This window comes from Nematolebias whitei, chromosome 19, assembly GCF_014905685.2.
Source record: "Nematolebias whitei isolate Nwh7 chromosome 19, NemWhi1, whole genome shotgun sequence".
In the NCBI taxonomy this organism is placed as follows: Eukaryota; Metazoa; Chordata; class Actinopteri; order Cyprinodontiformes; family Rivulidae; genus Nematolebias; species Nematolebias whitei.
In genome coordinates this window covers 23,855,783-23,872,826 of record NC_056516.1, presented here as the reverse complement: position 1 = coordinate 23,872,826, position 17,044 = coordinate 23,855,783, and the positions used below count along the sequence as shown (strand labels likewise).

General features: G+C 41.2%; 1 protein-coding gene across 1 annotated transcript; it reads left to right on the top strand.

The window, feature by feature from the left end:
• The first annotated feature begins 270 nt into the window (after nucleotides 1-270).
• ubp1 (upstream binding protein 1) lies at nucleotides 271-15,404 on the top strand. The gene is made up of 16 exons (XM_037693306.1): nucleotides 271-508; nucleotides 2,917-3,068; nucleotides 4,745-4,821; nucleotides 4,898-5,003; nucleotides 5,093-5,199; nucleotides 5,337-5,489; nucleotides 5,608-5,718; nucleotides 7,420-7,527; nucleotides 7,786-7,892; nucleotides 7,982-8,036; nucleotides 10,772-10,865; nucleotides 11,144-11,234; nucleotides 11,427-11,545; nucleotides 11,634-11,776; nucleotides 14,538-14,589; nucleotides 14,695-15,404. The coding sequence occupies exons 1-16, from the start codon at nucleotides 393-395 to the stop codon at nucleotides 14,730-14,732; spliced, it is 1,629 nt and encodes a 542-aa protein (XP_037549234.1). The 5' UTR covers nucleotides 271-392; the 3' UTR covers nucleotides 14,733-15,404.
• Nucleotides 15,405-17,044: the final 1,640 nt, after the last annotated feature.

Below are 17,044 nucleotides of genomic sequence, written 5' to 3'. Positions count from 1 at the left end.
ACGAACCAGTCAGCCTGGTGGCTGCCTGGAGTGACGAGGCTGCTAAATCCGCGCTAGCTTTGGCAAACTGGCTTTGTGAAGCTAGCGGCTAGCGAGGGTTAGCATGCTGACAATCAGCTCGCATCTTCTGCCACGACTGTTTGTTAGCTGAGAGGGCTCCAACTTATTGTTTCTGTCGAATAGTTCACGAGAGTGGGAGGTGTGGGGGGGAGCTTTTCAGACGCAAAGTAGAAATATGGTGGTGGATTCACTCCCCGTGGGAACCGACCATTTCGCAGCCTAACTTTCCTCCTCCTGCAGTACCGCTGCGGAGCCCTCTTCCTCCTCTTCCTCTTACCTGAAGCAAGCTGGCGGCCCTCCGGGTAGAAGCCGAGGACAAGGATCTGGGGCCGATGGCCTGGGTTCTGAAGATGGACGATGCCGCCATCGAGTCGGGGCTCGTGCACGACTTCGACGCTAGTCTGTCGGGTATCGGACAGGAGCTGGGAGCTGGAGCCTACAGCATGAGGTTAGAGACGGACTCCAACATCTTCATCATGGGGCAGTGGGTTAACGAGGACAACAACAGTCTCGGCCCTGTTTTGTTGCCTTCCAGGGCGTCATGGTTTCTCTTTGTTTAGGGAGCCACAAACATTAATTTATCTAACTCCAACACACAAACACAGTTTATTATACCATTCCAGGAAAGCTCGTTAAATCAGCCCACCCTGTTGCTCAAATTATGGGTGTATTACTGAATGATGCGTAAACTTTTGTCTCAACGAGGAAGTCTGTCGAAATGCTGCCTGTTTTTGAACCTAGTGGTATGTGAAAACAAAATGTTGTTTATGTCTGAGCAGTGGTTCTGATTCAGCTTGGAGTGTGGGTTTACTGGCTCTGATTTAAACATCATTGGCTCTTTTGCTCCCTGTTAATCAGTAAGGAGTCACATTGATTGAACATTATATTTTAAATAAGATAACAGGCATTAGGATTTTTCTGCGTTCATTTTTGTGGTTTAAATCAGAAGTAGCATTCTTTAAACGAATGCATATCTCCCGCTGTCTTTCACGGCTGTTTAGATCAACAACAATCATCTTGTGTTGAGAATCATAAAAATAACATGCTTTCACGCTCATATGCTCTCATTTGGAGAGCAGTCTCAGCTACTACCACCAATTTATCATTTTTGTGTTTTAATGTTTGACTTTGTGGCAGCCACATTGAATAATGTTGACTAAAAGGTCACAAGATATTTTGCTAACAGGCAATAACATTATCTGTCTTTACCTTTACTCAAACATTAAGCTTAATATTTCTACTTTTTGTTGTTGTTGTCTGATAAGGAGGCTATTAGTTATAGTAACAAATATACATCGATGGCAGTCGATTTAAATGACAAAGAACTAGAAATAGGCTTGAATATATCTAGACATCTGTGCATCACAAAATACTGACGTTGAGCATGCACATTAATAATTGCAAAAGGGTCCACAGAGAAATTATTTCAAAACATGCAAACACAAATTCGTACAACATTGTAGAACCAAAAGCACACTACTGCCGTCATATTTGCACTGACATAATAATTAAGTATTTTATCCCATTAGCTTTAAATGCAGTGAGCAAAACTTTGAGCCTTTTTGTAATTTTATAAAAATTAAGAAATCCATGCAGTCCAGAAATAAAACCTTATTTTTGTGATGCCAACCTTAAAAATATGACACAAGCGTTGTCACTTAAACATTTATTCTGTGATAGGACTTCTAAAATGCTGCTTGGTCAGCAACACGTTTATAATCATATAATGTCTGTGCAGGATGCACGAGTGCTTCCTGTGAAAGGTTTTTAATTCTATAATAATAACTTGTAGCGACGTTATTAAGCACCTGTTCACTTGCTTGTTTATAAGTTTGTGTGAAAGGTCAGTGGGAGGCCGTGATCTTTCTACGAGTAGGACAAGCAAGTGTGTCTTATCAGCAGCCCCTTCTTCCATCTGCTTTTAGTGTGTTTATCCGAGTGTGACGTTTGTGTGTGACAGTCGCTTGTGGGTTCAAGCGAGTTCGTCCGTACTGCATTCATGGCATGCACGTTGGTGAATTTGTGAAAATGGAGAATGGTATCTGTGATGCTGGGGCGGGTTGAGGGGTGCGAGTCAGCAGCTGGTAGGGACAAAATGTCTTGATGTGCATCATGAAACACTCCTCAGATTTCTGGATGCAGTCAAGTTGAGGTGGCGTGGCTCAGCGGGCCTACAGTACTCGAGTTGGCAGGATCAGGCTGAAAGCAAAGGGTCAGACAATTTGTTAGTAGTTTGTAATTAGTTTTAAGAAGTCCCACAGTCTGCTGCTAACTACACTGCTGGACTCACGATGTCCAAAACTTTGAGTAATGAAATACTAAAGTTTGCATATTTTGCATAAATGGGGTTTGTTTTTATTTTTCCCAAAATGCACTGAGATTAACGCACATACTCTGCTGACTTGGCACCCACGGACACACCTGCAGCATTTGTTTGGGTGAGCTGAGGACAGGTCGTCTGAACTGTGCCAAGCGTGAGAAATGTTAGCAGCTCTGTCTGTCTCTGGGGGTTTTTGCTCGTTTATTCTGCTACAACCTCATAAATACATACCAGTAATAAGAGGACTGTTTGATCTGTGGATGAAGTCCACGTACAGCCGGTTCATTTATTAATCCCACTCTTTGACGGGGTTAAATATTGTCCAAGAATGTAAGTGTGACACACCTTTCTGATGCATTAGATATGAGGAACTCTTGATGAATAAAATATGTTTTTGCTGTAGTTGTGATAATAAACAAAAACAAAAAAGATCAACAAACTACAAGCAAAAGATCGGAGACTAAAGTCGAGCTCTAAACAGGATATCTTCAAGCTGTGTCACATCTGTCCGTTTCCTCTTTTTCTCTGTCTCTCAGCGATGTGCTGGCTCTGCCCATCTTCAAGCAGGAAGACTCCAGCCTGCCTCCTGAAAATAAGACCAAAAATCCCCCATTCCAGTATGTGCTTTGCGCCGCTACATCACCTGCTGTCAAGCTACATGACGAGACGCTCACATACCTAAACCAAGGTGATTCACACATCGCAGTGTACATGTTTTGGCAAAAGTTACCATCTTTTTTCCTTCAAAGAGAACCGTTAAAGCAGTTTTTGTGTTTGATGGATTTTGGACACTTCCTTACATTCTGGAGTTGCACTTTTTTTTATTATCAGTAGATGAAACTAAACTTATCCCTCTTCCTTCTACACAACAAACACTTGTTTTCAGGCATGATCTCTACCCATACACACATAAATGGATTAAATAAAGGATCTAGCATCTATAGACGCTCTTCAGTATCTGACCCTCCACAATTTCTAGATGCTTTTCTGTAAAGTGAAAGTTTATTATTCAGGCTAAATCTCTACCTGTGACATGTCCTGATGGTTTACACTATCTGGGACAATGATTCCCATTCCTTAAGTTTGTTGTAAGTTCATCCATCACATACTTCACAAGAAACTCAAGCGCAGGACACTTTTGAGTGCACTACCTTAGGCGCTAGCGGAAAAGCAAGACTGTTGACATTTCCGCATTAACCGCTCCCACTTCAAATTTCTGACCACAGTAGTTGTCAGGCAATATGAGAACAAAACGTTTTGCTCAGGTGATGTTGAGACTAAACTGCAAGGACTCCCAAAGCAGGGCTGTGATATAACAATCCTTTTTTTTTTCAGCTCTGGAAGAGAAAAAAAACATTTGTAGCAACCTTTATCCTCACAGCCTCTGCAAGTTTTAGATGTTTTCCTGCTTCATCACACCTGATTTAAACTGATGGGTGATTAACAGGCTCCTGCAGAACTTGTTGAGGTCATTCTTTCCTGTTAATCGGGTGTTCTGCAGGACTGGAAGCTCTGAGAACCAGCATTGTGGAAACATCTGCGTCAGGTTGAGACGGTGCTTTTTGTAAAAGCTCAGTTATGAACGTGACTGTGAAGAGCTAATCAGAAGTATAGGTTTTTATTTTACTGACTTTTAGGCTCTGAGGTTCACTTCTGGGGAGAGGTAAAACGCCATATGATTTCTGCAACAAAAACTGTAATCTGTGAGTGAGGGTAACATAAATTCTGCCCCTTTTTTGTCACTGTTTAGTTGGAGATGGTTTGAAAAAAGAAATGCATTTTAAATCCTTGCTCACCTTCAGATTTCATGTTATTCAAGCACGTTTTAAATTTCTCACTAGTATTTATCTTACCAGAATATGTTCATAGCAACAAGTCTAACCAGTTTTTACACATAGAGTTGTAAATACAAGCAATCTTGAGTGTCTCATTCAGATTAAAGATTATCTATTGTCATTCTAACATTGTTTTTTGAATGGCAGCAGCGTGACACCCGCACAGTAAATTATCTAATGATTGGTCGGTAAATAACAGCAGCATTTAGCTTGCTAACTGTTTTTAACTGAGTGTTTTCATAAGTGTAGTCTAAACTGGTAAGGACATAATTTTAGCTTATTTCTGACACGTGATATAGTTGAAGGCAAGTTTAGTCTTGCTTTATTTTTTTATCTTTGGACAAACAAAACAAAGCCTGAGAGCTGATAAGATCAATGAGAATGTTCAGGAATTAGTTGTGCGACTGAAAACAGTTTTATTTCACGTCATCTAAATAACTACAAATAAATCATGTTTTTTGTTATTGAGTCTATGAAATTACAAAACTTCCATTCTTTTTCTCCGTTTTGTGCTTTCTGTTTCATTCAGGCCAGTCTTATGAGATTTTTTTGTTGGACAACAGAGAAACAGGAGAGTTACCGGAGCTGAACAACAAGATGGTGAAGGTGGGAGAATTACTGGATAAACATCTGCTTCTCGTAACTGATGTAACTCGTATCCAACACGTGTGTTTATCTGTAGAGCACAGTGCGAGTAGTATTTCATGACCGACGGCTGCAGTACACGGAACACCAGCAGCTGGAGGGCTGGAAGTGGAATCGTCCTGGCGACCGTCTCCTTGACATCGGTACATACCTGCTGAGAAATGTTTACTTCAACTTTCTCGTGTGTGCGTGTGGGAGTTGCAACTCAAATATCCGCGTGTGTGTGAAACAGATATTCCCATGTCGGTTGGCATTGTTGAGCCGAAGACTCACTCCTCCCAACTTAACGCTGCAGAGTTTCTGTGGGACTTGAACAAAAGAACGTCTGTTTTTGTGCAGGTAGAGCACATGATCAAACCTCAGACACACACATCCCCACTCTCTTTCATGCCCTCAGCCGTGCGCGCCTCTGAATTTCCACATCAAACGCGAGCTTTGATGGCCCCTGTGTCCTCTCGTGTCCTCGCCGCCCGCAGGTGCACTGCATCAGCACAGAGTTTACTCCCAGGAAGCACGGTGGAGAGAAGGGCGTCCCCTTCAGGATCCAGCTGGACACGTTCGCTCAAGGAGACGGTGGAGAGTACACAGAACACCTCCACTCTGCATCCTGCCAAATCAAAGTCTTCAAAGTATACACTCAATCTCATGCAGAGAACATTCCTGACATTTTTATGGTTGCTTCTCAACCCAGGCGGTGCGTGCACTCGTCTTTAATTTGTGGTTTCTTTTTCTTTGCTTCCTGTTTAGCCGAAGGGGGCGGACCGTAAACAAAAGACTGACAGGGAGAAGATGGAGAAGCGCACTCCTCAAGAAAAGGAAAAGTACCAGCCTTCCTATGATACCACTATCCTATCAGAGGTCAGTATGCATCGGCTAATGGTCTTTGTTCAGACCTGTCACTAACGTGTCCTGGTTTAAAACAACCACAAGATGGCAGCTCTAAATTAAAGGTGTGGACACACTGGGGAGAGGTGTATTCAGATCAGATTCGGAGGTGGTCCTGTTTTGTGTAGCAGCCTGAACACCGATCCATCCTGGGCCACGTTAATGAGCCATCAAGTGAACTGATAAGACTCCGCACAAACCGTCGTTACCTGACAAATATACGAATAGATAAAATTATCCAAAATACTCCCTGAAGTTAGAACAATTCAATGGTAATCTGTGGGAATAATCTGACATTTTACATGTATTTTTTCCCGTAAGGGTTTTAATGAAATGTCAGAATCCTTCACAGTGAGCAAATTTAAAATAAAAAAAGTGCTTGTATTAAATCGTTTAGTAGATCGCTATGATTCTTACTGAGTGCGTTTCCTCTGTAGCGTGATGCTAGCTCCTGCATTTGGAGCTTGCGTTTACAACCTAGTGCAAGTGCCAGCGTTTTCGAAAAATAAATGATTAAATACGACTGGTGAATCTGAAACGTAAATCAGGTGACTGAAGGCATCAGTTCTGCAGCTGTCCACTTGTTTATTGGCAGAGTGGCTACATGTTTATTTGCATTATAAAGCGGGTAACTGAGATCTGATCACGAAGAACACGTTTTACTTCCAGGTGTAAAGACTCGTACTTAGAGCTGTCTGCTTGTGACTGCACGCTTGTCAGACACAGGTCAAAGAGTGCATCACTGCCAGCAAAACCTTAAGATTTAATAATGTGACTTTCTTTTATTTCTGCTCATTTGACAGAAATTTAACTTATTTTTCTTTGATGTCAGAAAGCATCGCATGCCATCATATTTCTATTAGTCTCTGTTAACATCTTTCAGTCATTAAGACCTTTTGTTGTGGTCCACAGAGCTCTCTGGTTGTTTCCTGCACGGACGCTGCCTCGTATTTCTTGCAGTTAAACGTTTTTGTGTTGCCTTGTTTTCAGTGACGTCTGTTAGAGACGTTGGTGTTGCATTGCGTTCACAAAATCCTGACTTATATTAGGTTTTAAAAATCAAGTTTTAGTCCAACTTGTTCACAATAATCCCACCAAATCCTGCATGTTTTCTTTGCTTTTATTTCCTCAGTCCAATAAAACATTTTTATGCATCTTAAAGAAAACATTTGATCAATTTCGTGTAATGTTTTTTGTTGTGACATAAACTAAAACCACTTCCTGTTACAGAGGGGAGTCTCACACGCTTAAGAAAAGGGTTTGCAGTGTAGTCGACATGCAAAACCAGGTTTTTGAAGTGAAGATGTGGTACACTGCCTCGAGTTATTCACCCCAGGTGTTGCAGTAGTGACAACATAAACAACAAACATGAAACTTTTTGTCATGTTCGGAAGCAGCGGTGTTAATACATTTAACTTTCTTAAAGGTGTATTAACGTCACTGTTTATTTATTTCCCTCCTTGTTTCTTCAGATCAGGTGATTTACAGATGTAATCAAGCACCGAATCAAATGTTGTGTGTGTTCAAATGACACTGGTGCTTTTAGATCACATGTTGAGGTTTGTGTCATGGTTCTGTCTGGAACAACCTGGATCTCGGTGTGTTTGTGTGTTTGTTTGTTTGTTTGTGTGTGTGTGTCGCTGGCTGGCTAACCTCTGCTGTGTGTCTGTGTAGACGAGGCTTGAGCCCATCATAGAGGATTCGGGCGACCACGAGCTGAAAAAGTCCAGCAAGCGGACACTTCCCGCTGACTGTGGCGACTCCTTGGCCAAGAGAGGCAGTGTAAGCACCCCCTCTCCTCTCCTCCACTCCTCCTCCTCTTCCTTATCACGCCATCCACCTTCTTTTTAGGACACTTAGACCCTTGTTGGTGTGAAGGGGATAGTATAATCCCTGATGTTTGTCAGTAGGAGGGGTGGAGATGGTGCAAAGCTAGATTTTTAATAAATATTAAATTTAAACTTTCTGTTCATTTGATGTTGCTGTTGTATAATTTGTGTGGTTCTAGTTGAGTATTTAGATTTGTGTGTCTCTCCTCAGTGCTCGCCATGGCCAGACGCCGCTTTCCCCAGCACCAACCAGGCAGCTACCCCCTCCTTTACCTCCACCCCGCTGTCCACCTACTCAACGTCCTCAGTACTGGACAGGTACTTATTAGTGTGAATGTGTTAGGTTTTGTTTGATTTGAAATTATATGATTAGTTTATGTTTCCACTCTTAATTGTTTGTTTTCCAGCGACTCATCCTCTCCCAATCACCAGGCAGACCCTGGGGTCCAGAGCAACTCAGAGGTTAGTGGGTAGACTTACAGAAACAGTTTTTGACAAAAGATGTTGGTTTGTCGCAGGAAGTGTACCGATGTAATGCATTTAAACTTTGGCACCTTCCTGTGACGAGTTAAAATGTGTACATTTTGCACAGTTTTACACTGCAGCTCTGCTCGTTTGTCACTATGCTTTAACACAATTTTCAGCATGCACACTTCTTAGAATTTAATACAATATGGATGCAGTTGTAGTTCTGTAGAGCCTCGTGAAATCTGTTGTACAATCATCTGTTTTTCTTGTTTTGACCTCTTTTTTTAATGATGTAACCACATTTTCACCTGAATGCTGTATTTTTAATTACCAGATTACGGTACTTGCCGCCGTACACATCACACGCCGTAAAAGTCGCATCAGTCCAAATATGTCTAATAAAGTGAAAAAATATAAATGCGTTGCTTTGCTGTATAAGTCGCATCTATTATGTGTCACCGCTGACCACCCAGAAGTATAGGCCAGTGTTGTGCCAAAAATTGATTGGCTGCCAAATGGCGGGAGCATGCACGGGAGGACTTTAACAATAATTTAACAAGATAACCACTTAAAAACAATTTTTTGCTCAAAATTGTAGCAAAGGCGTGTCTCAGTCTAACTTTTCCTTAATAAATGCACTTTAATGGTCAAATCAGCTGCATTTCTCCTGGGCAGTGCGGCAAAATGCAGCTGATTTGACGTTTGCTCCAGGAGTTCTGGAGCGAGATGAAGGTGGCTTGTATGGCAAGCCAAGTGTCTCATTAATAGCCACTTTTACCTATTAATGAGACACTTGGCTTGCCATATATTCGAGCCCTCTAGTGGCTGAACATAGTAGTGTTCAATATTTTCAATGTCAGAATTAATGAAATTGTCAGCTCTCAGCCAAAAATTGGGTTCTAAATATGGGGGGAAAACATAAATAAGTCGCTTCACTGTATAAGTTGAAGGGCATGCTAATTTATGCAAAAAAGTGAGACTTATACAGCAAAAATACGGTATTAGAAATTTCAACAATTTATTAGTAAAATATCCAGAATTTCATATATTTTTAATTATTTTAATAAGTGTTAACTCAGTAGAACATTCAATGCTTTATTATGGAGCTTAAGGTTTTGACATTCAGCTCTGTGGTTTTTGTCTGTGTTTTTTTGCATTGTGCAAGTCACTGCTGCAACAAATCATCCATCCATTATCTTTTAACCGCTTCTTCTATTTTGGGTCACGGGGGTCGCCAGTGCCCATGTCCAGCAATCACTGTGTGAGGGACGGGGTACACCCTGGACGGGTCGCAAGTCCATCACAGGGACACATAGAGACAAACGAGACAAACAACCATTCACTCTCTCACTCACACCTAGGGACAATTTAGAGTTACCAATCAGCCTAACATGCATGTTTTTGGTTTGTGGGAGGAAACCGGAGTACCCGGAGAAAACTCACACATGCACGGAGAGAACATGCAAACTCAACCCAGAAAGGCCCCCGGCCGGGATTTGAACCAGGGACCTGCTCGCTGAGAGGCAGCAGCTCTACCAGTTGCGCCACCGTGCTGCCTGCAACAATCATTAAGTGAATATATAGGGGTGTAAATCACCAGCTTTACCACAATATGATATTATACTGATTTGTTTGTATGACAATACGATTTTTCTCAATATCACAAAGTCTGTCACGATACGATTTCGATTCTATTCGATTCACAAGTCTGCGATCGATATATTGCGATATCAAATGCCCATCTCATTTACATACAAATACATTTACACAAACAATTAAAATGTAATTTAATCTTTTTATTTCTGTTATTACAGGCACCAGGCATTTAAATAAATAAAAAAAACTTTTTTTCTTAATTAATGACAAAATAAAAAATAAATGACTTGTTCAGTATAGTCTCACATTTGTCATGTTTAAGTGCATTTTTAAAACCAGTTAACTTAAAAGTGCCCTGATTAACTTTCAGTTATAATGAAACAAAAATAGATATTGAGCTTACATAACATGGCTCTCAATGCATGTTTCTTCTTCAGGTGAACGGACAAATTTGTTGTTTCCCGAGTATTTTAACTCACACTGGCACCGGCACGAGTTTTGTCTGTTGAGCCGACCTTCTGTTGGGATCCAAAATATTTCCACAGTGTTGATTTAAATCCAGCAGGAGAGTGAATTTCATTATCTGTTTTCTGCCTCGTCTGCCATGTTGCTGAGGCGGCTGCAGAGCGCAGCTGCAGAGCGCGGCTGCAGAGCGCGGCTGCGCGCAGACGTGCCTTGGGAATTTCGAAATAAGAGCCAATTTTAAAGATGACGATTATGAATCGTTGTTTTAGTTTTGCCACGATATCATTGAATCATTAAACATTTAATCAATATATCGATGTAAGTCGATGTATTGTTACACCCCTATGACTATACATACAAATATTTCAGATTGTAATAAATAGGCACACTAGCCTATTGCAGGTTCCCATGTACTGTTTCAATTTGCTTTTCACCCATTGATAACATTTATATTACCCATCGCTTTAGGTTTTTAGAATTTAAAATGCTATTTTTAACATTTTACATGATACACAGTCAAAATATTTTTTATGGTTAAAGCTTGCTATATTAATGGTTATGGACAAATGTGACATATTTTAATCATGCAAAATGTTTCCTCAAGGCTTTATGACTTTTTGGAGGATATTAACAGATTTAATGACTGGATTATTTCCTCTGCTTTGCAGCAGTTGAGCCCCACTGCCTCCATACAGGACACACAGAAGTGGCTGCTGAAAAATCGTTTCAACTCCTACGCTCGACTCTTCTCGCATTTCTCAGGTACGCACAAAAGTGACTTCATGACCACAGCAACAGCTCGGATGTAACTGATGATGTGAGGGCGGGGTCGTTTAAAATGAACTCCAGCTTGCTGATAATCTCGTGAGGCCAGCGAGCGTTGTGATCGGACCTTTTGGCTCTAAACGTCAGACGAGCATCTTGCATGTCTTAATTTGGCTGAGGAGAAAGTTTATAAAACAAGTTCAGTGTTTCACCTGCTTGTACACTGTTTGAGTAATAATGACATTATTACAAGCGACTGATCTTGTTTTTTGTAGGTTCTGATTTGTTAAAGTTAACTCGGGATGATCTGGTTCAGATTTGTGGGACAGCAGATGGGATTAGACTCTTCAATGCACTCAAATCCAGGTGACTTTTTTTTTTGGTTTACTTTGCTAAAACAAATCTTTTCTCCATCTATAGCTGAAACACACAACAAATTATTGTGTTTCACCTTTTGTTTGGCAAAATGTTTTTCTGTTTGTCTTTTATGTGTGTAAACTAAACGGCTCGTTACCATCAGGAAGTGTGTAGGTTAAACTCTGCATTTCCTGTGTGCAGGTCAGTGCGCCCCCGGTTGACTGTGTACATCTGTCAGGAGTCTCTGCAGGAGAGCCCCCTGCTGGAGAGACACTGCACTATTGAAAACGGAGAACACAGGAGCTCCACTAGTTTACACGGTGAGGATCCTGCCTGCTGATCCAAAGTTTGAGAGTAATCAGCACAAGTCTGGGGGTCAAAAACCTTCTCTGCCCTGTTTCTGTGCAGTGTATCATGCTTTGTACTTGGAGGAGCTCACAGCTGCAGAGCTCATCCGAAAGATGGCCTCTGTGTGCGGCATTCCTCTGGGAACGATCAACCAGGTGTACAGACAGGGTCCTACAGGCATCCACATACTGCTAAGTGACCAGGTATGATCAGCACACATGGATGCTCCTTTACCAGTCTGATGGTTTGGGTTTTTCATTATCAATCCTGTTTAAAGTGCAAGCTGTATGTAACAGGCACTACAAAGAAGTTTATTAACGTGACACTGTCGCATAAAACCACAAAGTTGTTTGCATATTTCATATAGGCTACTGCACAAATAAATCACTGCAGCTCTAGCAACCATTGGGACATAAACATTACATTAAGAAGCTGCTGACAGTCTTCAAATTATTTTGTAAAGCCAATTTAAACTCCAGAAAGTAAAGAGTAATGGAGTTTTTTTGTGTTTGTGTTTTGAGCTGCGTTGAAGTCAAAAGTTCTGTTTTACTATAGAACGAACAATGTATTTAACAAAACTCCCCACTTTAAATCTTTTTATAGTTTTATGTTTGTTTTTAATTAAAACAAATTTAAACATCTGATTTTAATGCGCTGATGCACTTTTCTGTATTTTCTATAAATGCAATAAGATTTATCTGTATAAACCTCTGAAACGACCCAAAAAAAGGTGGTTGCATTAAAACATCAGGACAAAAAAATTGAATGCACCGTAAAAATATGAAATATAAACAAAAGTTATGAGAGGGCAAATAAGTTTAACCAAGTTTAATGTTGACTAAAAGGACTGCTAAATGTAATGAAAAACCCAAAGTGAGTCAGGGTATAGGAATACAACTATAGTAGTCCCTCGTTTATTGTGGGGGTTACGTTCCAGACGCCCCCCCCCCCCCCCCCCCCGGCAATAAGTGAAAATGCGCAAAGTAGCGACGTTACATTTATTTTAGTATTTATATATATTTTAAGGCTTTAGAAACCCTTTCCCACACTCTTGCGATGTTCTAAACTCTTAAACCTGTGTCATTTTAACAACATACGTATATATAACTACTAAATTTTACTCAACAGTTCTGCAGAACAGCAGCAGCTCTCGGTTCCGGTCCAGTTTGGTTCAGTTTCTTCAGACCTACCCTGCAGCGACGAAGCCCACAATGTTCTAAACTCTTAAACCTACTAATTTTAACTACACAGTACTGCAAAATGTTACTCGCCAGCTCTACAGAAACAGCTCGGTTCCGGTCCAGCAGACCTACCTGCCGGTTCTGCTTAAGTTCTGGTTCGATTCTGTGCAGCCCTTGAGCACCGAAATGCATTTTGGAGGGAGTTGAACTTTCGGATGGCCAGCATGGGACCAGACTGAGTCCAAATCTGGATTAACAAAGTCCCGGTGGGCTCCAGAGAGAAGCCGGACCTACAGCAGCGCCTCCCCGCTTTGAAGTTCTCATGGGCCAGCTAGCAGCTGTCAGATTCACCGATGAGTCTGAAGGTCCGGTTCTGCTCAGGTTCCCAGTGGGTTCCATGCAGCTCTCTGCATCCGCTGGATGCCGAAGTCACAGTCACTGAATAAAGAGAGACCGAACATTTTCTGATTAGATCAAAACTTTCCCTCTAGTGTTTCAGCATAAGGCAACAGGGCTTCTGGGCGGGGCAATGTTGGCTTCTGGGAAATGTAGTCGTTATGAGCGGAGATGCAGTCAGAGTCAGATTCTTTATTGTCATTCGCACCACATGTGGTGGAGCGAAATTATGTACACAGGGTCCCAGTTACCACCAACAATAAAATGTAAAAGAAAAACAGTGATAACATCTAAGATATGAACTAAGAAAAACACCAACTAAATAATACACTAAGCACTAATGGCGTAAAAACATTATGTCGAACAGCAGCATGAACATGAGCAGGAGTCTGTGTGAGCAGATGAGCACGATTGAACACATCAACATGAAACAGATCAGCAGCAACATGAAACAGATTAGCAGCAACATGAAACTGATCAGCAGCAACATGAGATTTTTTTCACAGTGATTATACTGATTAGAGGTTCATGAATCTAACAGCCCCAGGGTAGAAGCTGTTCCTCAGTCTAGTGGTTCTACACTTAATGCTCCTCCACCTCCTTCCTGAGGGGAGCGGGGCAAAAAGTGTGTGTGCTGGGTGAGTGGGGTCCTTCATGATGCAGGTGGCCCTCCCTGCATCTGGAGGTGTAGATGTCTGTGGTGGTGGAGAGACTGACTCCAACAGACTTCTGTGCAGCCTTCACCACTCTCTGCAAAGTGTACAGTATACAGTGTAGGCTTATTGAGAGAAAACTACAAAATGGCTGCGCCTGTCTGAAGTATTTTATTTTTTCGTTAACTTTTTACTGTACAGTATCCTGTATTGTCCCAATCACTTGAGAAATATTAAAGTTGACAATCATGTCCTGTACTTTTTTTGTGTTCAATCTTACTTTGAAAAACGGCAAAAGAGCGAGTCAGCGAAAGTCGAACCGCAAAGTAACGAGGGACTACTGTATCAATAAATACGTCATACCTCTTTTGTTACTGATAGCCGTGTATAAATTTTTTATTTTTTTTTTTTTTAGTTTGACGTTCACCAATTAACAATAAATAACATTTTAAATCAAACATTACCTGGTTTTACTTTTGAAAGTCTAGAATTTTCTAAAATGGTTTTAATTTAGTGTTTATTAATGAACTCATTCCAAACCTAAAGGCAGAACAGACGGCCAGGGTTTTGTTTGTACTGTTTGACGGTGAATACCTCTTCTGTCTGAACCTCTCTGATTTGCATGCTACTCGGGCGCATGATGGCGCAAACACAGCGCTGCTTTACTTCCGTCTGATATCAGAGTTGTTGCTTCAGTGCTACCGAAGCAAACTCAAATATCTCTCTGTTTCCAGATGGTTTACAACTTAAATGACGAGAGCTGTTTTTTGATCAGCACTGTCAAAGGTCAGTTAAAAATACTAAAATAAGGAACTGAGTGTTTTAACGAGCCATGGCGTGTTTATTTGACAAGGATTTAATGTTCCTTTTCTCTCGTGTGTGCGCTTCCAGATGAGTTTGGCGAAGGACTTCATCTGATCATGAAGTAGTGAGGAGGACAGATGGCATCACTAATTCTCCACCCTCTGTTTTGGAGCGGCAGCCTCCTCTCATCCCTCTCTGCACGCCTCTACTCTTATCGCTCTACATCCTCCCGATCTCTTTTAATAATAGCTCGATGGAAAGCAGAGTTAAAGCCATGTAAATGTTAGCATCTGACATGGGTGTGTCCACTGTTTCATATTGAAAACATTATTAACAGAGGGTTAGTTATAAGAAGAGACGGGAGGATACAAGATAAGGGAGTAGTCGACAAATTCATGTATTTTGATCTCGTTTTGTTTTATTCAATCGTTATTTGTATAAAGAGGGGGATGGATGGTGCTCTGGCCTGCGAGAGATGAAGAGTTTTCTTATTGCTCGTTGCCCTTCCTACACAACGCACACAACCAGCACTAGGCCAGTATTTGATTAACGTGTACTGCTGAACAGCATGCGAATCCGTATGAAGATGCTTACCAGAGAAACTCACCTTTGCTTACCTAACATTCTTAATGGGGATGTCTTAATTTATCTGATCAGCTGAGCGCGGTGGCCTGTAAAGTACTCCGACTAAATGAGTGGAAGTGCCCTCATTTTGTGGATTGAGGCGCTTCGATTTGTTTTTTTATTTTAGATGATTTTATGATATCTTGCCACATAGTCGGACTTCATGTGATTTGCAGCCATATCTCTCAGCTCAATATGTCCTGACTGACTTGCTCTTTTACCGTTTTTAGTTGAAGCTTTATTTATGGGTCTGCTGTTTCTGTTGCTCTCAGTGAATTTGCTCGTTAATTTTTTTTCTGGTGCCATACTGGCTTATTAGATGAGTCTCTTTATTGCATATAGAGCGCATACACTCCGTTATCCTTTCTTCTTCTTTGTGTGAGGACTTCAAAACACCAGTTTAAGAGAAATGTGCTTCTGGGATTTTGGCCGTACATGTGTGAGAAATGTTAAAAACCTCTTTCTATCCTGTGGAGGATTAACGCCAATTAAAAACCTACTACAAAGTGGACCAGAAAGGTTACCAGTCGGCACTTTTTGAGAGATAACATTGACATGGTGGCCATTAGAAGCACTTAACTAACTGGTGTTGAAGTAAATACATTTTGATGCTTTGTGCCCCCTGATTCCGGATCCCGCTTTTCTGCAAACATCCCATCATGCATCAGGCTAATAGACGTTCATCTGCGATGTTGCCTGGTTTGAGTAATCTTAAAAATCATGGCCTCCATCTTCTAATCTTATCATGTAGCTGAACACGGATCGTTGTGTTTCAAGAGCTGTTTGAAAAGTGGCAGGAAATGTCGCAGCTCCCAGGTCTCTGCTCTGGTTTGGTTGATCAGTTTTGGCTTTTTTTTTTTTTTAAAGGAGGTTACAGTTTACAGTTCAATGTTGCAGATTGTGCGTATCTTTTTTTTTTTTTTTTTTTTTTTTTGCAAAGCTTATATTATGTCGGGAGCTTTTCCTGTTGTTATGAAAAAGTTGTTTAGCTTGCTGTTTAGTAAAGAGCATGTGAAAATCTGGCAGATAATTTGTCAATGAGTGTACCCCTCCCCCTTCTCCTTCATGATGGAGACCAAACCTGCACTGAGACCCCCCCCCCCCCCCCCCCCCCCCCCCCCCCCCCCTCTACTTTGATGTGTAGTCTGTAGTCCTACCATCCTACCCAATCCGCTTATCAGATGAGAACGACATGAAAAAAGCAGCTGTTTGTGTCTCGTCACTCACCAGAGCCAGGACTGTAGCTGTGCGACATGTTTACAGGAAGAAAACTTCATCAGCTCCTTCATTAGTAACAAAAAGCAGTCTGGTGAGCACAGTTCTGCTGAAGCCCTGAACCGGGCGTCTGCCCGTCAGAGAGGTGACCACTGTTAATGTCAATTATGCTTCTCGTGTGCACAGGATCATATGCTGGAGATGTACACAACCACGTGCTGGGAATAAATGACTTCAGAACTTTCTCTGGTGTCCTGACTCATTGTTCTTATAGAGCAAGAACCACTGCAAGCCGGACCTGCATTTAGTTTCACCTGAAAGACCCTGTGTTGACCTGTATATGACAAATAATCAATCAATAATCAGCAGTCCAGAAAAATCTGTTCTGTTTGAAAAAAAAAAAATTCCCAACAAAAAAAAACTTATTTTTAGGTCTTGACACTCCTGTAGTCTGAAGACGATATACAATAGTTGCAGTTGCTTAAACTCCTCAAGACTGGAGTTATCCATTCATGTATTAAATTACTAATTACCAGTAATAAAAAGTAATCCTTCATAATGAAGAGCTGCCTGTTTTGGCATTGCTTCATTTATGATA